Below are 22,708 nucleotides of genomic sequence, written 5' to 3'. Positions count from 1 at the left end.
CCAAGCTGCATATTTAACATGTGAACACTGAGCTCTGTGCGCTAATGTAGGACACTTGAATTTTTAAGATCAACAAATGGCAAATGCTTCCATATGAAAAGAATATTCCCACCCACAGAAACAGAATTCAGCTTTCCTAAGTAGTAAACAATAGAGAATTAAAATGCCCCTCAGAGGCACAGCCAGAAAAAAACCAACCACACCCCACATCCAAATTAGATTCTCAGTCAGATATTTTCAGCATTTCTTTTCTGAGAAAAAGCATCTTCTCCTACAAAAAAAGGTGGGTGCCAGGCACAAACTCATTGATGGTTTCTGAAACATTCTGGAATTCTGTGTGCTTTGATAAGGAGCATAGATAATAATAGGGTCATTTACTCCAACCTATCTCTTGTAACTTTTCTAAAGAGCATATATCTAAAACTAGGAACTAAAATCAACCACACTGATATTTACAGACGTAACAGTGATAAAATATCCTTAAGAAGCCCATGAGACAGAAAGTGCAAGAATTATTAGAATTTATGCTTTTGTTTGAAACACTTTATTTTTGCTTTTCAATAATGACATTAGTATCTGAATAGTGTTGAATGCAGTGGAAAAAATTACTTCTTATAGATTTATAAAAGCCAACCAAAATGTCAGAGATTCAAACTGATTTACTGTACATTCATATAACATTATTTCAAAGTTGCCTTGTCTCAGTTTTTTGAATGATAAATACAGTATTATCAGCTGCCAAGCCAGAATGCAGCAATTTATAGCTTATGACAACCAAGAAAACATTCTCAAATAAAATGCATCACAGGCGCTGAAAAAAGATAATAACTAGAAATAGAAAAGAAAAAAAAAATCAAGCTTTTAAGCTTTGTAGGATATAGCTTAGCAAATATTTTTGATTTTAGAGTTCAAATTTCCACTGGGATTGGCAAGTTAACAATAATTCTGTATTTTTAATCGTAGTTAAAACTACCTAAATGCTGTTCATACTAAAGACAAGAGCTTGTGATATTGAAAAATCTACTCTGCTTGAAGTAGATGAGAATTAAATGGGAAGGAGGCATTAGCTGATGAAAAATGCTTGTAAAATTTACTGGCAGATTCATAGATTTTTTAAGGCCAGCGAGACCCGTTACCATCTAATCAGATCTTCTGAATAACACATGGCACAGAACCTCACCTTGTAACTACTGCATCAAACCCATTCCTCCTGTTTGAATTACCCTTTACTTTTTGAAGGACATTCAAGTCTTGTTTTATACATTCAAAATGATGTAGAATTCAGCAAGAATGCAAGTTGCTTTTGTAGCTAACTAAACTTACTGCAAGAAGGTGCTTGCTTTCATCTACTTGGAATTTTCTGGGGGTCTCACAGACTGAATCGCTAATGAACTAATTTATAAAACAAGGCAAAAACAAACAGTCATTAGAAAAATGTCTTTCCAGCCTAATTTGTATGCTGTGCTTGAGTCATATGTAAACTGCCATACCTTTCCATTAGCTGAAAAAGATTCTAAAATCTCCAGCTTTGCAATGTAACGTAGTTTCCAGACTTTCAGATCTTCCTGTATTCCTTCGTGATCTTGCTCTGACCAAAATGTCACTAATATTGCATGTAGTAAAGCATTTAATACTATCTGCTATTAATAGCTGCATTCACCCTTGCTGGTCTTGACATTTCTCTTCAGAATATTCCTATCAGTCTCAAATAAATTACTTTTAGAATCATAGAATCATGGAATCGTTTGAGTTGGAAGGGAGCTTTAAAGGTCATCTGGTCAAACTGCCCTGCAATGAACAGGGACAGCTACTAGTTAGATCAGGTTGCTCAGAGCCCTTCCAGCCTGACCTTGAATGTCTCCCAGGATGGGGTATCCACCACCCCTCTGGGAAACCTGTTCCAGTGCCTCACTGTCCTTAACATATAAAAGTCTTCTTATACCCAATTTAAATCTTCCGTGTTTTAGTTTGAAACCATTTCTCTTTGTCCTGCTAAAGAGTATGACCCCATCTTTCTTATAGCCTCCCCTCAGATACTGAAAGTCCGCTCTCAGATCTACCCAGAGCCTTTTCTTCTCCAGGCTGAACAGCCCCAGCTCTCTCAGCCTGTCTTCATAGGAGAGGTGTTCTACCCTTGAGTCATTTTTGTGGCCCTCGTCTGGATGTGCTCCAACAGATCCACATCTCTCCTATACTGAAGATTCCATATCTGGATGCAGTACTCCAGGTGAGGTCCCATGAGCATAGAGGATCACCTCCCTCACCCTGCTGACCATGCTTCTTTTGATGCAGCCCAGGATATGGTTGGCTTTTTGGGCTGCAATCTGGCTCACAGACAGCTTGCCATCCACCAGTACCCACGGGTCCTTTTCGGCAGGGCTTTGCTCCATCCTTACATCCCCCAGCCTGTTCTGATAGCAGGGATTGCCACCACCCATGTGTCACATGTTGCACTTGGATTTGTTGAACCTCATAAAGTTCACATAGGCCCACAGCTCAAGTGTGCCTAGGTCTTTCTATATGGGATCAAATGCACCACACAGTTTGGTGTCATCCATAAACATGCAGAGGGTGCACTCAATCCCAGTGTTTATATAATTGGTGAAGATATTAAAGAGCACCAGTCCCTGTACTGATCCCTGAGGGACACCACCTGTCACCAGTCTCCATCTGGACACTGAGCCATTGACCACCACTCTCTGGGTATGATCTCAAACCAGTTCCTTGTCCATTGAACAGTCCACTCATCAAATCCATATCTTTCCAATTTGGAGAGAAGGATGTTGTGGGGGACCGTGTCAAAGTCCAGTTAGATTACATCAGTAGCTTTTCCTTTTCCCATTGATGCAGTTACACCATTACAGAAAGCTGCTATGCTGGGCAGGCAAGTCCTGCAATTGGTGAGGCCATGCTGGTTACCCCATATCACATCCCTCTCTTCCACATGCCTTAGCATTGCTTCCATGAGGATCTGCTCCATTATCTTCCTCGACACTGAGGGGAGGCTGAGAATTCGGTAGTTCCATTTTTCCAGTCTCCAGGGACTTCACCTGACCTCCATCACTTTTCAAATATCTTGAGAGTGGCTTAGCAACTATGTTAGCCAGTTCCCTAGGGACTCTGGGAATGCATGTCATTGAGATCCATAGACTTGTGGAAGTTCAGGTTCCTCAGGTAGTCACAAACCTGATCTTTGGGAAGAAGAAGGGACACTGCTCTCCCACTCTGCATTTTTTGACTCAAAAATTTATTGGCTGAACTGTAGGAATTCACAGTTAAAGTAGACTTCAGAAAGTTAATTTAGAAGCAGTCTTCATTTGAGGCAAAATGAATGTGAATGAGCAGTTTTCATGTATTTGCTGCTGAAATATTTTGACCCAAAAATGACACATTATTTTTTATCTGACAGAATCATTCTGTGCAACTTGGGAGATTAGAAATGTACATGCTCTAATGAGAAGCATATTATAGGAGCCCTGTTAAAACTACTATTAAAATTTGCATTCAGGCACAGTTCTTTGTCCTGTCACCAGCCACATTATTCCTGCACGTCTTTGGTCTATCCTACATCAAACAAAAAAATTACAATTCTGATGCTTTTGGCTAATTACTAGAAGTAGTTCAATACTGCAATATGCCAAAAACATGACATATCCAAGAAGAACAAGGGTGAAAAGAAATGTATGCAAAGTACGATCAAGCTTGTCTGGTAGTCAAATAGCACAACTAATAAGAAAACATACCATAATCTACAGCCTAGTCCTTTCATTAAATTATTAGCCTTAAAGACTTTATTAATGTTACTAAAAGCAGACAAGGTCATATGAGAGGCTAATGTAACTGAGATATTATGCTAAACTATGAGCATTTTAAGGTATTCACCTTCATAAAAATTTACAGCATATTAAATTCCTTTAATTACTCTAGAGCTATTTCTAATTTCAAAAGCCTATTTTTATGGAACAATGATAAGTTTGCGAATAGATGAATTATTGTACAGATTAATACACACAGTTCAAACTTCAATCAAGATTTTAAATGGTTCTAATAGCTGTAGCCTGTATAGTAGGTTCTTTAAGTGCTAAGCAATTAAAATTGTTCTCTTAGCATACTGGTTTAATTTAATACCTCCCAAGTTGCAGAAACTTTGACTTCTTCAGAGGAACTCATTCACCATATTTCCCTTAAAATGATAGAATATTTAAAAGGAAATAAATGACCTAGAAAAAGCGATATGATTTTGCTAATTATCATATTACACTACTGATATACCTAACTCATACTTAATGAGACGAAGATTCAGGGATGCCATGGGTGCATAGCTGACGTCCTTTACACCTCATTTCCACGAAGAAGCAAACCAGGCACCTGGTGGCTGGCAACTGGTGCTGTTTGTGTGTTTCAACACTGGAAACTCTGCAAGTACAGAAATGAGGCACCTGTGAAGTAAGTAAAATTATGAAAATTCTTGGATACAGTGTGTAAAGCTGGTTTTGTGAGTAGGGTTTAAGAGCTTTGTTCAACTTTTTGCTCTTTGAGTAGCAGGAGCCATTACACTTCTGTGAGTCACTTGATGAAAAGACTGGGCTCTCCAAGTGACACTCTGCACTAAGCATCTGAGATCACTAATCACACAAATACTCCCTATTAAAGTGAGGGACTTATAGTTAGTGTCTCTATTTTTTAAGGAATCCAATTTTTCTTTCCCTCAGATTACAGGACAATCTTTGCAAATGGAGAAATTCACTACCTCTGTGGAATCAAGTCAAAGACTCTTCAGCATAGGTCTATGAAGTCCTAAGCCTATTATGGTCTGGTTTTCCTCTTTTTTTTAATTTTTTTTTTTTCTCTTAGAGTTTCTATTATTATATTTTAAAAAATATATAAATAAATAAATAAAAACAAGCTTAGAAACTGGATCCAAAGATTGCCCAAGCCTGCATGAGTCCATGAAACAGGTATTCTGAGGGATCAAGCATCACAGCGGAAAATTGCTTTCAAACAGTGACACAGCCAAGAGTCAGCAGAGTCCATCCACTAATAATTTGGAGAACAGAGAGCCTACCTTACTCTCCACACTCAGCTGGCAGGCCCAAGTCAGAGAGTTTTCCCATTACACTGCTTCCTCAAGCACGCCTTTGGCAGACACCAAGCAGACAGTTGGGCTCAGCTCACGCGTTCAAGCAGGCATTAGACGGTGCTTGGTGTGTGACTGATGGGAGGGACAAGGGATGAAGGGACAGCATGGTTTAGAAAAGGAGTGGAACTTGAAGGTTTGACCTCTTATGTGACAAGAAAGAAAATATTGCATATAAAAGTCCACCGTCCAAGATCAAAAACATATCTTATTGTAGATAAAGGTAATAAAGAAGTTCTATAAAAATGAGAGAAATGATATATGACAGTATTTGTTTGCCAGCTCTGGGAAAATGACGAATAGATTGGGTTAGCAATGAGTTTTTGATTTTTGAAGAAATATTAAAGTTAGATGAGCTACTGGTTTATTCATTTCTGGAAGAATAATTTCTCCTCTCCTGTAATGTAACAAAAAAAGCAAGACCCAGTCACTGTGGAGACAGAGGGACACGAACAACTAGCAAGGTTCAGCGTGACACTGTAAAAAGGAGTTTCACCTTTAGGTATCTGGTTTAATTTTAAATGGAAGCATTGCCACACGCCTTCTGAGGGTTGTTTGATGTCCTGGGTCAGCTTGGTCTCAAATACAGCTCAGTTTGTCATGGACAAATGTTCTCATCAGCAGCACCGTAGCAATAAATAACCTCCCCTACAAGACCAGCAGAAGGGAGCCAACTTGAACCAACTCTCTGGGAAACAGTGTGTCATAACAGCGTTTCCTTTGCAGAAATGGGAGAGCACCTGTTTTCTTCCCCCCTGGTGTCTAAAGCTGAACTAATGTTTTCTGGATACCATAACACAAATAGAGTCACCTCATTTCCCCTTCTCAATTTCCAGAAGCTTGCAGGGAAGGTTGACCTAGCCCCAGTGCTATTACCTTAAGAACTGGTCTAACTCACTTTAGAAGCAGATCTGTGATGATTGTGTCTTGCTTTTTAAACAAAACCACTGGAGTGCTGGTCCAGCTGGACTTGCTTAATCGTTTTTTATCCTTTTCAGACACTGAACAAGACTTGTGCAAAAGCATGCACAGAAGCCAAACAAACAAACAAAAAAGAGCAAACAAACAAACAAAAAAAACATCTCCACACCTACGTGTGTAAATTCTGGCCAAACTTGACTATGTCACAGTGTTGGAAATGAATGGCTTTATATGCAACAGTTTAGATATATGTCTAATTTAAAAAAAATACATAATTGATCCCTTAAAAGTGAGGAAGATAATTGTGAAATTAATAAAGAAGCAGTCTAAGGATCAATGGCCACCTCAAACTGTAAAAATATAGCATAAAATACAATACCACACACACACAAGAAAGTTTAATTTGATTTATGGTTCATGAAAAAGCAAAACAAATGCAATATAAATATTTTCAGTAGCTGAAAACTGGCTATCACTAGAAAAACACAGCTCCAGACATTCCTCATTGCTGGGCTAAGCTGTTCTCAAAATAATCAAACATAAAGGCCACTGATGGAAATATATCTAATACTTCGCAGACACAAAGCACTAAACTGCTGTATTCAGCACAGATCACCTTGCTTGTACTTTAGGGGCATTTGTTAAGCTTCATTCCACAGCTTGCAAAGCACTCTGAACTCATTTGGCCTCTCTTACTCCCTGAGAGTAGACAGCACCTTTTTCTTACAAAATTTTAAGTAAGGACACTTCATTGCATGCCCTTTAAAAACAAAAACGTTGGAAATGGCAGAGTTTGAGGAGCTGGAGTCACTGTGTGTCCCAGAAGCAGCCACAAACAGCTCTGAAAAACACACATAATCTTGTGCTCTGTGGATCTTTCAGACCAAACAGAGCAGAAGGAACAGATTTCTAATTGTATATAAAAAGGAGAATCTCAAAATCTATTTAAAAAGTAAAGGAGAAAAATGCTAGAGAACCGTTCTTATTGTTCTTGTTGTTCAAGAAGTAGACTGTATTTTCTTGAACTGTTACAGAAAGAAAGACACCAAGTGTACTTTCAAGAAAATATTTAAATAAAATTGATGAAGTGTCAACACTTGACTGCATGTTTAAATTGGACAAAATTATAAAAGCTGTTACAGGGTATTCAATGTGTTCCAATGTTATAATATACCGTAAGGACTCATTCAAGCAGTGAGAATACTGCAGACAAGGCGTGAAGATTACAAGATGCTGTAGACTTCTGCCTGGTATAATATAAAAAACAATCCAAAGCAGCAGAAATGTTTTTAGTGGAGTTAAATCCTTCCCATCAGGGCTCAATGGGAGAAAGGAATCTCTGTGCCTTATGCTGTAAGAACACTGTATTATTTGCTTAAGTGGAAGTTAAATGAATCAAAACTTCAAACAGTATATATATATAAAAAAACTAACATGAAATTAACATGCCAAATTTTTAATAGGAAAGAAAATCAGATTTTAATACAGAGGACTCAGTGGTGTATTTATTTTTTACACTAAGGTGTAAAGCAAGCTTATAGGTTATGATATTTCTTACAGCTTATACTTTCTGAAGACACCAGAGACTTACCTGACCATAAAGCCTCATGCTGAGAGATCTGGCCTCCATCTTTTCCTGAGTGCTGTTCCTCAGAGTGAGCTCTTATCAAACACCACTGAACTCCATTATTTAGTATCTTTTTCTGTGATCTATTACTCTCTGACTGGAAGTTCCCAGTTAACCGACTATAACATTCCTAGCATGCTGTCCCCAGTATCTTACCTGTTCTGATACACTTGCATTTTCTGGACCACACATCCTTGCATGGATGCTTACAGGCTATGGAGGATGATGCACACCACAGCTACAGCTTCTCAGCAGTGCTTACATTCTCTAAACCCAGCACAAAGTGCTCATACTCATGTGAGATGCATAAGCAGAGCCTAGGAACATGAGTTCACAGCAGTGTCACAGTTGTATGTCATTGCACTGAACAACTTGCACCTCACCTGGAAAACAGTATGCCAACTGAAGACAGATCTCTGGCTGTTTAACAATATCTACCCTTCCATACTTCTTGTCCAGCATAGATATCCTGCTTTGAAAATTAGATTTTCATACATTTATCATGGCAGTCAACATTATGGTATCATGGTGCAACCCATATGGGCCAGAAGCAAAGAGTTCTGCCCATAAATAAAAAGAATATAATGTACGACTCACTGCACAGGACCAAGTAGAACACAAGGCAGTTAATCAACTGCTAGGAGAGTCCAATCACATACTAAATACTGGTAAAATGAGCATGAGAAATGCACCAGCCTACTTCCGTCATAAAGAACCAAGGAAAAAAAAAAGTTAAACTTTTAGAACTGACCATAATTTTTTAAGCATCAGTGTTATGAAACTTTGTTCTTCACGCTATTAATCTGGAGTGGAAACTACCATGGAAATTCACTAAGGCTTTTTCCAGGCAGCCCTCTAACTGGGACTCTTGTCCCCTGCAAAACCTTGTGCAGCATGGGGTGTCCTGGCCTGGGGGTCTGCTGGGGGGACCTCTGTGCCAGTGTGCAAGCCTCTTTAGCAGCAAGCTGCTCCTCACTGGGTCACAGATATAATGCTACAGATAAATCCCTATGCCAAATCAAACTTCACAGAATTTTACCTCTTCAGCACTCTTTAATGTCCCATATGCTTTTAGAGTCATCTCTTGAAAATATTGTTTCTTTGTATAAATATAAAACAGTAAAAAGATGCCATATATTTCAAAGTCAAAATAGTAATAATGAAAAAATTATTTGTTCTGCACTGCAGAATTCCCCTCTGCCTTAGTTTACTATTTATAAACCACCAGTCTGGGATTAATTATTGTAAATCCTTAAGCCTAAAAGAAGATTTTAGGCATGTTTATGCTATGCATAATCTATACCATTATTAAACTGAAGCTCAAATACAAATTATGTCCTATTTTTGTTGGCTACCTTTTAACATTTCTGCATTTTATCTATGGTAAATATTATTCCTCAAGGGGAAGACTTCCTTACAATCTTAAAAACATCAGGCTGCCAGAGCCTGCAGGAACTCTCCCCTGACGTGCCACTGTATTACAGAAGGAATTTTATTTGCAAAGTACTCTCACCGGGCACTCCATCCCTCATCCAGAAATTGATGTCTGTTCCATCTGCAGCGTCATAAACTTCTGTAACGTTGATAGGCAGTAACAGAGCCATGATCTCTTTCACGATGTCACGAGCTTTGGCATTACCAGTAAAAGCCAGCCCAGATGGCTTGAAGGTGCCCTCATCAGACTCCATGACGATATCAAAGTTAGAGATGTTTTCCTAAATGTGAAAGGAAAGAACATACTGGTTTGTGATTTCTATCATAAGTGGCAGCTTATTCTGGGTTCTACAAGTAACTGTGACAGTGTAACTTCAGATTTGTTTGGGATTTATGAAATACCATCTAGATAAGCTGTTCCCACCTTATTTCGGTTTTCACTTGCAGCAAATCACTTCCTACTCAGATTTGCAGCTCCAGAAATTCTGGTGCACAGGGCAGGGTATGCAGACCGGTCAGCTTTAAAATTAGATGCCTGCAAAGCTTGTTCAGACTGTGAAAGATAGCACACTTGACAAAAACAGCTGTTGCCTCTTCAGAATCGTATTATTTTCAATACAGCACGTTGTCAACTCTGACTTCAGCTAGAGGATTGAAATGCCAAAGTTCTGCCTGACCCAAAGGAATAATGTCTGTTTTAAGTGAAGTCAGTGTTTTGCAAGGTAAGTTCTTACAGGAAACATAAAATGTTACGATTTCAGGCATAAACGGCATAACAATGTTCGCTTTTTCTATACATGGAAAATTCTTTCTTGCTGAAAGAATAAAACTTAGCACCCAAGAGCCATTTATTTGCCTCTTATACACTCAGAGCACTCAGTCACAAAAGTCTAATTGGAATGAAGTACTTACAGACTTTACACAAAGGAAATTTTCCCTCTCTTTGAGAGCTACAGAACATTTTCTGCAAAGTGAAAGAGGGCGGGTCAGACTGAAGAAAGCTATACTTCAGACTGTCTTGAATGTGACTGGGAGAACTTACTCCTACAAGTATGGGACTGTAGGTTTTACTCCTGTGCTCAGATGTGATTCTAGAATTTTATGGCTGTCATGAGTTATTTAAGAAAATCACTACAAGAGAAAGGTGACATTCATGAGTAACAGATTCATGTCATTAGCAGGTTATACAAGCCTATGAGTCAGCACAGAATTCCATCACCATTTTTTGGATATAAAACCAAACACAAAGTGGCTGTGAATATGATATTGCACAAATATCAAAAGTCGGCCCTGTAAGCTTTCAGAAGTTCTTTCTAAGAATCTGCCAAGAACTGTGTTTTATACTCTATTTATACTTCTCCAGACTCTTCTCTTTTTAGTTAAGTGTCACAGAATCTCCGAATCATAGGGCTTGGAAGAGACCTCTGGAGGTCACCCGGTCCAACCCCCAGCTACAGCAGCTCCCCACAGCAGGTCGCAGGAAAGCATCCAAGTGTGTCTTGGAAATCTCCAGAGATGGAGGCACCACAACCTCTGTGTGCAGCCCATTCCAGGGCTCTGTCATCCTCACACACAGCTTCCTGTGTTCCAGTTTGTGCCCATTGCCCCTTGTCTTGTCACTGGGCACCACCAAAAAGAGCCCAGCCCCATCCACTTGACTCCCACCCTTTAGATACTTATGAACATCGATAAGCAGCATTTCTGAATGTAAACCCTCATTGTATGCCAAACCTGAACAGCAAAACTTCATAAACTGCCACTAGTATTACCGTGGTCTTCAATTGTCTTCTTTCTCATTTAAATGTTCACATGTGTTTTTAATATGAAACTGAGAAAACAAACCACCCACAATACATTACAATGTATTCTTGCCCTGGAAAAAGGCAGTTCAGTTCTTAGAATGTGAAGGAGTAACACGAAGACAAAATGCTCTGGGGAGAGAAACTGGACTCACTGGGGGACAAAAAATAACAAGTCACAGCTACTTAAGGACCAAGTGTCCTTAAGAAATTTTTTTCCCTATTTTTTTTCCACTGGAAGATAGGATTAACTTTATATCTATCCACTGTCAAGTTTCAAATTAGGGTATTGCAATCTTTAAATAAATAAATAAAGTAGTTTGGTTTGCTCTCACTATGCCTGATTTTGCTTATGTACTTCAGCGTTGCTGCTTACACACAAAGAAATCCGCACTGAGAAATGCGCTGTGTGCAATACGCATCCTTTGTCATTTGCATTTTATGGTGCAGGGATAACTACCACTTATCAAAGCAGGCTGAGTCTGTTCAGTGCTCCCTTGGCTAATTCCAGGAACTGGAGAACAAAACAGGGAGATTTTATAAAATAAAATAACTGTAGGCTCAGCTGTTTCTTTCTTTATTCCCCACACTCAATGCGTCATTTAAACAAGCATTTTAAATGCAGTGCACACTTTTTTTCAGAGATTAATTCCATTTGCTGCATCCTGATACTTGCCACTTCTCTTAGCACATAATGGAAAACAAAATCTTGGTGGTGTAACTCACTGCCTCATTTTCTGAATTTCCAAACAGACTTATATCCTTTATCTTCCTATCACAAACTGGATCAATTCTCTTTACATTATCAATGTTTATCTCTTAGGCTAAACTTTATAATAAACATTGCAAGGGCAAATTGGCTTTTTACAGCTTGCTATTTTCATTGAAGATACAAATAGGCATGATTACCAATGCTTATCCTATTTTAAACTCCTGTATTTTAATTTATTTAATTTCTTTTTAAGCTACAAGAGAATCGTTTTTATCTGTTAAGCAGAACCAAAGTGTAAGTGTTTCTCATCTCTAAGGCAAGCACTTGAATATTCAAAATTACACTGAAATTCTTTCAATTACCTTGCTATACACAGGTAGCAAACAATTAGAGGTACATTTACGGGTAAGAAACACAGAGCAGCAGCAGCTGATGCTGGCAATCCCAATCATTCCTGCAGCTGATTATTCAACCCAAATCCCCACAGTTCTTACCAAATGTTAAGCTGGACTCCAGTATCTCATGACTAATCTACTGAATCATTAATGGCAATTCCTCTTACCCAGCTGAAGCAGTGAGACACCTGAAAGGCCAAAGGACAGAACAGTTGTCCTGAAAGCCTTCCGTAATTTGAGGCTATTAAAATTAAGAGTTATTACTTCTCCAGAGCCTCATTCACTGGTTTTCTTTTTAATTCCACTGAGAAAAACCACCACTTTACAGGGAAAATTCTGAAGTCTTAAATGGCAAAACACTGCCCTTGACTAATGGTTAATTTGTTCCAGTAATAGGGGACATCGGTTAAACTGTCAGTGCATTTTCAGCTTTCTGCTATTGATTTACACTTTAAGAAATACCAACACTGGTATTCTGGTATTTGACTCAGAGCAGTTTGGATCCAAGTATAGCAAGTCAACAACCATGTCACGGAACTTCGGGTGAAATGACAGCCATCCCACTTGCATTACTAAAAGTGTGTTTAAATTAACACCCAAGTTTGTTAGGCTGACAACTAATGCTATAGGAAAGTCAAGAGAAAACAAGGGAAACACAACACCTACATGGATGTGACAGCTAGGAAAGAAGAAAAAAACAGAAGACATCCTCTAGCAATATATAAACATGGTGTAGTGTAATTTTGAATTAATAGTTAGGATCAAAATTGTTTAATGAAGCCAACAGCACAAACAGAAACTAGAGAAAAAAAGTAGAACAGCTGCTAGGGAAGAAAGATGCCAACATTAATATGAGGTAACCACAGCCATGAGCACAGTCATATAGTTCAGACCCTTTCTGAATGAGCACAGGGAAAATCAGGAACACAGAGATTTGGAAATCTTTGAAAGTTACCATCATTATATGGGAGAAACTTGCTGTTACGCTGAAGGTTATCACTATAAGGTATGAGTGAGACTTCTGTTTCTGTTAAAAGATATTTTCCTTCCTTATCGTGTAGGAAAGCTCTCAGTTAAAAATGTCCAAGGATTTTATGGTTTGTTCTCATCGGGGTATTGCTATCTGAGAAGCCAACAACAAAGCTGGACTTGAGCAAGGCCTTTGACATGGTCCCCCACCACATCCTTATCTCCAAACTGGAGGGATGTGGATTTGATGGGTGGACCACTCGATGGATAAGAAACTGGTTGAAAGGCCGCAGACAGAGGGTGGTCATCAATGGCTCCATGTCCAGGTGGAGGCCGGTAACGAGCGGCGTCCCCCAGGGGTCTGTCTTGGGACCGGTGCTCTTTAACATCTTTATCAATGACATCGATGACGGAATCGAGTGCACCCTCAGCAAGTTTGCTGATGACACCAAGCTGAGTGGTGCGGTCGACACGGTTGAAGGAAGGGATGCCATTCAGAGGGACCTCGAGAGGCTAGAAAGGTGGGCCCGGGTGAACCTGATGAGGTTCAACACGGCAAAGTGCAGAGTTTTGCACTTGGGCCGGAGGAATCCCAGGCATCCCTACAGACTGGAAGGAGCGGTCCTTGAGAGCAGCCCTGTGGAGAAGGACCTGCGAGTCTTGGTAGATGAAAAACTTAACATGAGCCAGCAGTGTGCCCTTGTGGCTCGGAAGGCAAATGGGATCCTGGGCTCCATCAAAAGAGGGGTGGCCAGCAGGGACAGGGAGGCGATTGTTCCCCTCTACTCTGCTCTTGTGAGGCCCCATCTGGAGTACTGTGTCCAGGTCTGGAGCCCCCAGTACAAGAAAGACAGGGAGCTGTTGGAGAGGGTCCAGAGGAGGGCCACGAAGATGATCAGGGGACTGGAGCACCTCCCCTATGAGGACAGGCTGAGGGAGCTGGGCTTGTTCAGCCTGGAGAAAAGAAGGCTGCGGGTGACCTCATTGCAGCCTTTCAGTACCTAAAGGGAGCCTACAAACAGGAGGGGAATCAACTCTTTGAAAGGGTAGATAACTGCAGGACAAGGGGAAATGGTTTTAAGTTAAGGGAGGGGAGATTTAGGTTGGACGTCAGGGGGAAATTCTTTACGGAGAGAGTGGTGAGGTACTGGAACAGGCTGCTCAGAGAGGTTGTGGATGCCCCGTCCCTGGAAGTGTTCAAGGCCAGATTGGATGGGGCTTTGGGCAGCCTGGTCTAGCATTAAATGAGGAGGTTGGTGGCCCTGCCTGTGGAAGGGGGAGATTCATGATCCTTGACGTCCCTTCCAACCCTGGCCAATCTGTGATTCTGTGATTCTGTGATTCTGTGAAAGCTCTCAGTAACTTCCAGCAGGTTAGCATGGTAGTTGGTCACGTACTTATGAGCATTTCCCTCACTACAAACACGCCACTGGCACGTCTTGCCCTGTACAGTATTGCTGTTTGCTCTGCAGCCACTTGCCAGCAGTCACAGAGATCACATTCAGTACTGTGAGTTTCCAGGGATCATAGACAAGAGGATGCAGGCAGCCCTGCAGACAGCACTACTCTCTGTATGTATACATCAAATTACCTGTAGCACTGACTTTGCACATTTTTATTTTGACAAAGAGGCATGTCAAAGAGAAGTGTTCTTCCTAGAAAACTGCATACCTTAAAGCCTTCTATGTTCAAATACAGAAGTATCAAACACTCTGAGACTCTGAATGACTGTCCCTTTATGAGAAGTTTTAGAATCATTGAATCAAAATCATAAATCACAGAATGGCCTGGGTTGAAAAGGACCACAATGATCATTTAGTCTTCACCCCCCCCCCAGGCAGGGTCGCCAACCACCAGACCAGGCTGCCCAGAGCCACATCCAGCCTGGCCTTGAATGCCTCCAGGGATGGGGCATCCACAACCTCCTTGGGCAACCTGTTCCAGTGTGTCACCACCCTCTGTGTGAAAAACTTCCTCCTAATATCTAACCTAAACCTTCCCTGCCTCAATTTAAAACCATTCCCCCTTGTCCTATCACTATCCACCCTTGCAAACAGCTGTTCCCCCTCCTGTTTATATGTTACCTTCAAGTACTGGAGGGCCACAATGAGGTCTCCTCGGAGCCTTCTCTTCTCTAAGCTAAACAAGCCCAGTTCCCTCAACATTTCCTCACAGGAGGTGCTCCAGCCCTCTGACCATCTTAAGTATCCATCTGAAAATAGGCAATATGTTCTACTTTAAAGTAGTAATCTAAGTCAAAGACAACTTCTACACATGTATGCATTTTCAGCAGAAAAATGACTTGTAACTTTCAGCAATAGATTGATGAAAATACATCAGCAACTCTTTGGAAGCTGGCACAGCACACACATTCTTATTGATTTCACACAGCATGTTTTTAGGTTCTGATCTAGATGAAAGATGCAATTTTAGAATGAGAAGAGTTCCTGGAGGAGAAACTTCATCACAGTGAGTCAACAGGAGGTGAGGGCTTTCTGTGTCCTCCACAGCTGTAGTGAACTTTCTTGTGTCCCAACTTTCTTACAGTACAACACCCCAAAGAACTGAGGAGCTCCCATCAGCAGAGAACATGAAAGCAGAGGAACAGCCACCTTCAGAAGATGTCTCTTTTAGTAACTCCAGTTAGTCCTGCACAGTCACAGAACTGCTGGAACTGGTTCTTCCAAGGACTGAATGTATTAGAAAATGTTGACTTTGAGGAGAAGAAAGGATACCTCCGGTATGTACTTGGAGGCCATCCCCTTACATACTTGGCCTACCTGTGTAGCTGGAGCTTATAGACAGAGACATAATGTTCATGTATGAATGTATGTGCATATGTATGTTTCTGTGTATGAACACTTCAAAATAGTTGCTGTACACATTGTGTTACTGAACTATTGTTCTCATGAGGTTTAAACTATCCTGTGATAAGCAACATCATTTTTTGAGGCAAAAGAACCAACACTGGTGAAGATTAATAAACATAAGAATCTAGGGCTTCATCTGTTGGCCTGCTGTTCATGTTGTGTACCTGAAATAATATGGGGAACCTGATGTTTTACTTCTGGGCAGCACAGGCAGATATTCCACCAGTTTGTAAGTTTCAGATGACAGCTTCGCTACTTATTTGAGGGAACAAAACATGATAAAAGGAAAAAAGACAAAAGAGTTCTCTTAACATCACGTATGAAATCTGCCCAAATGGAACCAAGATCACACATCCAAGAGACATACTGCCATGACTGATTCTGTGTCCATCCTGCTTCTGGCAGGGGAGGGAATCAACTCTTCTTTGTGTTGTGCAAAATCTGACCTTCATTGCAGATTTCACTAGGAGCAAGACAATTCTATATCAAGAATTATGAAATCCTGCTGACCAAGAACTGGTATAAAATATAATTGATCAATTATATTAGCTATCCTGTGGTGAATATAATCAAGTATGCTACTGGTTGTTAAATGTAATTCTGGCAAAGGCAGTGCAATTAGGCAGTGCAACTACTTTCTTTTGGTAGTTTTGGACCTTTTTTATTAATTTCTTCTGTTTCTCAACTTAATGATTCACAGCAGAATTTTAAAATAGTGCCACCAACCTGTTCTCCTAAATAGAAATTACCGCGTAAGTTTATTTGCCTTAATCAAAGTTGACAACAAAATGACATGGAGGTCAAGGAACTGCCAAAATAAACACTCAAAAAGCAAGCTGGGTTTGTGACCAAGGGCTTTAGAGACTACCTCTTCATTTTTTATTTCTCTGCATCCTGTGCAGCTATATTTTACCTTTGCTGAAATAACCCTATATCCATAACTAAAACAAATTATTTTCTGCTCAGTTTCTTCTTTTCATTCTTTAAATTCTTCTTGCCTTTTACATATTGTATTGCACAAATCTGAACTAGTAGAACACAGGAAGAACCAGCATGTTTACTGTTAATTTGCTGAACTCATCCCACATTCAGCATAAAAGGAAATATCTAGAGAGATCAGCAGTGAAGCTGGACAGGAAATTCTGAAATGCCTGAAGTTGTTGGGTTTGTCTTTTTGTCCCATTTCAACCCAAATCAAAAAGAATGGCATCAGACTTCTGCAGAAAGATCAGATGGTGTTAATGATTAAGTTTATTATGTGCTGTGGTGTCCTCAGGAGGCTTTACATTCAAGAAGCCATTGTGCTGTTTCCTGCATGAATACAACATAAAATGCTAGTCCTACACCAAAGAGCCTCACACACCTTTTGAAGGCTAGGCAAGAGATGAAAGTCAAGGAGAGAGAACAAGGGAACAAGAAGACAGCAGTGATCAAGACAAAAAGCAGTAGTTTTAATTACAGAGAAAATTTCCTGAAAATAGTCAATAGCCAAATGGTCAACGTCTTTTGTTTGGACAAAAGAGCCCACATTCAAGTCCTGGATGTATCTGGTTCAAATCACACATAAATCCATGTCTCACATTTCACCAGAGTACTTGGCACCATGGGACATGTGTTCTCTGAGAACTCCAGTTCTGAGGAGACAATGTTTTCTGGGGAAGAATCATTTTACCTGAAAGCAACAAGAAATTTTTGGGGTATTTGCTTCTTGGAGAAAGTAACTCATTAGTAAATTACAGCAGACATCTCATGAAAGCATCAATACAGAGTACTTAAATTAGCAATGATGAGATACCAACATTTCAAAAAGTCCTGTTTCTGCAAATGCAAATTCAGTTTGGCGAAAATATCAGATCTTCTAGGTAATAAACACAAAAAGGAAGCCACAGAAAACACTGATGATTAATGTTTTTCAGAAAATCAAAGCTTTTTTAAAATATTGAAGCATGTGCACCAGATATTTAGGTAAGAATTCTAAATATCATTAAGATTGCACTAAAAACATGCAGAAATACTTTAGCAATGCTTTCTCTAGTACAGCTTGAAATAAATTCTTAACACATTAATGCCTCCAATGATCCCAATAGAATTATTTAAGAAAGTTTCCATTTGGCTCAGTATCTCTTTGCATTCTAATTACAAAATATTTTTGCATCCCTGAGAGATTGTATGTAATACTTATATTGCAAAATAATTATCTGCCACTCACAGTCCCTTAATTCAAATGGGTAAATAACTGTAATCTTGTCTTCACGGCACACAGATCTTTTGCAGAGAAAGTCCAAAGCAATTAAATGAAAGTAGAACAAAAGACCAACACCAACCTCAGCAATCTGTGTGCAGTGTGAGGTACCCATCTTTGAACTTTCCCTCTGCAAACCAAGAGTGAAAACTCCAGAAGTCTATACCAAAGTAAGACAATTACATATGCTTACTTGTCCCCTCAGTAAGACATCATAAGAGTAGGCATGTTAAATACTTCAAGCCTTCTGGTAGGCAATCAGGTACTGTCGTTCAAGGCTATATAAGAATCTGTACATAACAGATGCAATGAGCTCCTCCAGAACTACTAAGCCATGTTTCTCCTGCTTCCTTCATGCAACTTGGATAGGAAAACAGCAGCTGCAATGTTTCAAATTTTTTAAGTTATTTATATGGTTTGTAGATAAGAGCCATCCTCAACAACCAGATCACAAAACTAAGCACTTCACATTTAGCACTGAATACCAGGATTTGGAGCCTGATTTACACTTAGATATGTTTATTTAATTTCTCTTCATCAAAGTAAGGAGTCTTTATTGTGAAGGCAAACCAGGCCTTTTTCCAGTCTAGGAGTAAATGTAAGTACTGGCCACCTATTAAAAGCAGCAAGCACTTTGATGGGTATTTTCTTTGGGAGTAAAGATGTGATTCCCCCTGTGGGCTTCTACCCCAAATTAAGAACTGATCTGATATGTAATGGTGGGCAGCAGGCACCCCTGCACTAATGGAGCCACTGAAACTGTTGGACAGAATTTGGTTCTCTACTCTTGAAAACATGTTGGAAAAATCATACAAAGGAATGAGGACTGTGAGATTCTCTCCAGAAAAAATGTTTCATTAAATGAGAAAATGGTTGCGTTAGTAATCTAGGTGACTGATCTTACTCTAGCTGCATTGGCATCTTATTTACTGAGTGCTGTCAGGAACAGGAGACAGGGTTAGACTGAGCTTTGGTCAGCTCAATATGGCAGCTCTTACTTTCTGATAAAGCTCTGAACAGTCAGTATACCCTGTGACTAGTTTTAGCAAACAGACACTACAGCACTGGGTTCTGCAGAAATACCTGAGCGTGATACAAATAATGCCACTATCTGGGGATGTGAGTTAATTATCCCGCACCATACTAAAATCACTTTGTGGCTGCTATCTCTTATTTCTGCAGTAACTTATTCCCTACACAGCAGCAGCAACCTACAATGACAGATGATGAAAAAAGAACAGAAATTAAATTGAAAGAAAAAATAAATAGGCTACAAAAAGAAGTGTATCTGTACTCGTCCAGTACTATATTGTCTTCATTTCTTCTCCCCTGCCACATCTCCACTGACACGAGAGTGTAATTTAGAATGTCAAGGAAATCCATGTCTGTCTGTGCTGAATTACAGCATTCATATTTCTACTTGTTTGTAGTGAACTGAAGTCATAATAAGCCCAGCTATGCAGATGAGTCATATGGACCATCTTTCATTTAACAAGGCATCTTTAAATAACGCTCTTACTTCAGTTGTACTCATTAATATCAAGAATCAATGTTTTGCGCCATACTACTCTAATTGCCAGAAATCTGCACTAGTGAATCATTAAAAGGTTAAGATATTTTTCACGCTAAATATAATGTACAGTATTAATCTGCTTTATTTTGTTATTATGAGAAATGTGATGTCCTGTTGTTGTATCAATTTATAATTCTGCCAGATCACATGGCAGGGGGGAAACAAGAACAACAAACAACAGACGGATCTCATTTCTGCTTAAATTCTCCATGTAAATTACAAATCCATGCTAACTTAGACTGTACTTTCTTTGCAGAGCACAACATCCAGATGGAATCACATCAGCACAGCAAACCTTGAGACATCTTTTTCAGTTTAAAAGTAAAGTAATCCAGTATCTTTCAAACAACACCCAAATCTGCTTTATATTTTCACATTTGATCCTTAAGCCCATTTTTTGATATTACTTCTGAATATAAATCCTAGAGACTATAGTGAAATACAGATTATCTGAAAAAAGATGAGAAGTGAATAAGACAATTTGATGTGTTCTGACAGTTCTAAAGCCATAGGATAAAGCTGATTTTCCAAGACAGGAATGGGTGCTCTTTCCAAAATCCTCAGAGGTGATAAACTTCCCACGAGAAGCATGCATCAGACACCAAATGTTTGCTCTGTCCCTTCCAGCTCTTCTAAAATGCACTTCTGTAAATGAGAAGCAGCTCTTTCCCTTGGGATGTATTCCAGAATATTTCATGTCAGTTTAATCCTGCTAAACATCAGGGCATCTGTGAGTAAATCCAGATTCCTTAATGCACACTAAACTGCAATCTGCCACCTCTCTGAACATAAGAAAGCAAGCTCTTAAATTCATCTTCCAAACTAGAGAGCTGGGCTTCCCCTATAAGATAGAGGTATAAGGATGACTACATTATGAATGGGTAGTTAAAACACTTAGTAATGTTAAACAAGTTAGTGGTAGCATCACAGTGCTATCTCTGAACATTCTGTTGCAAATGCAAATCGATTTTTGTTCATCACAACAAGGCTGATTCAAAGTGAAGTTTCCATGTACTTATTCTGTTAAGCTGTTTACCACTAAAAGCATCCTCCTAGGAATTCATTACTTTCTTGGCAGTCTGCTAGTGTACTGTTGTACAGCAGGTGACTTCCAAAACACACTCTTACTCTTCTTGTCTTTAGAGAATCACAAAACTGTAGAGGTTGGATGGGACCTCTAGAGTTCATGAAGTACAACTCCCTGCTAGAGCAGGTTTCCCTACAGTAGGTTGCACAGGAAAGCAAAAAGGTGTGCATTAAACACCTCCAAAGAAGGAAACTCCACAACCTCTCCAGGAAGCCTGTTCATCTCCCTCACAGTAAAGAAGTTCTTCCTTGTGTTTTTATGGAAATTTCTGTCTTCCAGTTTTTGCCCATTGCCCCTTGTTCTGTTATTGCACACCACTGAAAAGAGTCCACCCCCATCAACATGATTCACGCACTGCTGATATTTATAAACAGTTACGGAATCACCTCTCAGCTCTCTCTTCTCCAGGCTGAACAGTCCCATGTCTCTCAGCCTTTCCTCATATGGGAGGTACTCCATGTCCCTAGCCATCTTTGAAGACCTCCACTGGACTCCCTCAAGAACATCTGTCAGTGGTTTACGGGCTGGTTCGGCCCGGTTCTGTGACTAGCAGGGCAGAAGCATCCAAGGATCCACATCTCCAGAAAAGGGAAACAGGGAACCCCAAAATAATTAAAAACAGTTGCAACGATCTGAGGAGAAACAAACTAATTTACTAAATATGGTACCAGAATGCAAGATAACACACAATAATACAATATAATTAGAATCAAAGGTAATAAATCAAATACAATGAGAGAGTATCTGAAAGGTGGATAAGGCCTCACTGTAACACTGAGGTGAGATGCACAGTCCGGTTGTGCAGCAGGGAGGAGAGCAGAGAGAAGAGGTTAGATGACCTACCAAGGCCTTATATCTGTTCCCTCTGAGCAGAAATGATAACAACACAGTGAACAGTCTTCTGGGGAATGTTCTTTTCTTTGGGGACAGGTACCTGGAACTGGAGCATTAACACTTTAATTTCCAGTGCACTACATATGCTATCACATGGAATACCAATAACCAAAAATCATAAAACCATGACAAATGTCCCTGTCTTTTTTGAACTAGGGAGACCAGAACTGGTCGCTGTACTCCAGATGTGGCCTCAGCAGGGCAGAGTAGATTGGAGATCATCTCACTTGACCTCCTGGCCACACTCTTCTTGATGCACCATATCATAGAATCATAGAATGGCCTGGGTTGAAAAGGACCTCAAAGATCATCTAGTTCAACCGCCCTGCCATGGGGTTGAAACCACCAGACCAGGCTGCCCAAAGCCACATTCAGCCTGGCCTTGAATGCCTCCAGGGATGGGGCATCCACAACCTCCTTGGGCAACCTGTTCCAGTGCATCAACCTCTGTATGAAAAATTTCCTGGGAAATAAAAAACAAGCATATTCTGAAGACTTATCTCCATAATAGTTTTATGTAGCTGTCCTTTATCTCATGCTATACTTTGTAAAGGTAGCTGTTGACAGGTGAAACAGTTGTGAAAGTAGACAGTATTTTTATCCTGATAACAGAGATTGCATAAACAGAAGTCAAGCATTTACAATATTCCAGATCATATAAAATTAATAATTGGCACAGCATTTTAGAGTAGACACTATTAAAAATAAATTAAGATTTTTCTTGTTTTACATTATAGGATATTATGGAAAAATGCCATGAAGCAGAAATACATAAGCCAAACAAAATCTGTTTATATTACCAACACATGTGGACCATTCTCATATTCTGAGAAAGTCAGTATATTTGGAAGCTATGGCAGATCTTCATGCAACATCTGCTTCAGAACAATTTTGTGATAGAGTACCTTAGACCAAGTGGAACAAGTCTAAACATGGTCAAATCACTTTATGTTAAAAACAGGATGAAGTTTACATTTATGATAGAAGACAAAACATTTTTTCAGGCAGAACTAGAACCGCTATTTTCAGTTAGATATTAAGCTGAACA

The 22,708-nt window shown here is 39.7% G+C and overlaps 1 protein-coding gene across 7 annotated transcripts in view; it reads right to left on the bottom strand.

Moving 5' to 3' along the window:
• CPQ (carboxypeptidase Q) overlaps positions 1–22,708 on the bottom strand; it is a 160,794-nt gene that overhangs the window by 21,290 nt on the left and 116,796 nt on the right. For 2 of the 7 annotated variants that reach the window (XM_031591038.2, XM_090137826.1), the window contains exon 7: positions 9,199–9,400. In XM_031591038.2, coding sequence (XP_031446898.1) covers positions 9,199–9,400 — 202 coding nt within the window. Of the gene's footprint in view, positions 1–4,278; positions 4,417–4,914; positions 5,213–9,198; positions 9,401–21,609; positions 21,707–22,708 lie in introns of those variants that run through there. The other 5 variants (XR_016465264.1, XR_016465263.1, XM_090137823.1 and 2 more) reach the window with 5 other exon arrangements.

This window comes from Phasianus colchicus, chromosome 3 (genome assembly GCF_987193195.1).
Source record: "Phasianus colchicus chromosome 3, bPhaCol1.hap1.1, whole genome shotgun sequence".
Taxonomy (NCBI): Eukaryota; Metazoa; Chordata; class Aves; order Galliformes; family Phasianidae; genus Phasianus; species Phasianus colchicus.
Note: the sequence above shows the minus strand (reverse complement) of the source record. Positions and strands in the feature narration are given on the sequence as shown.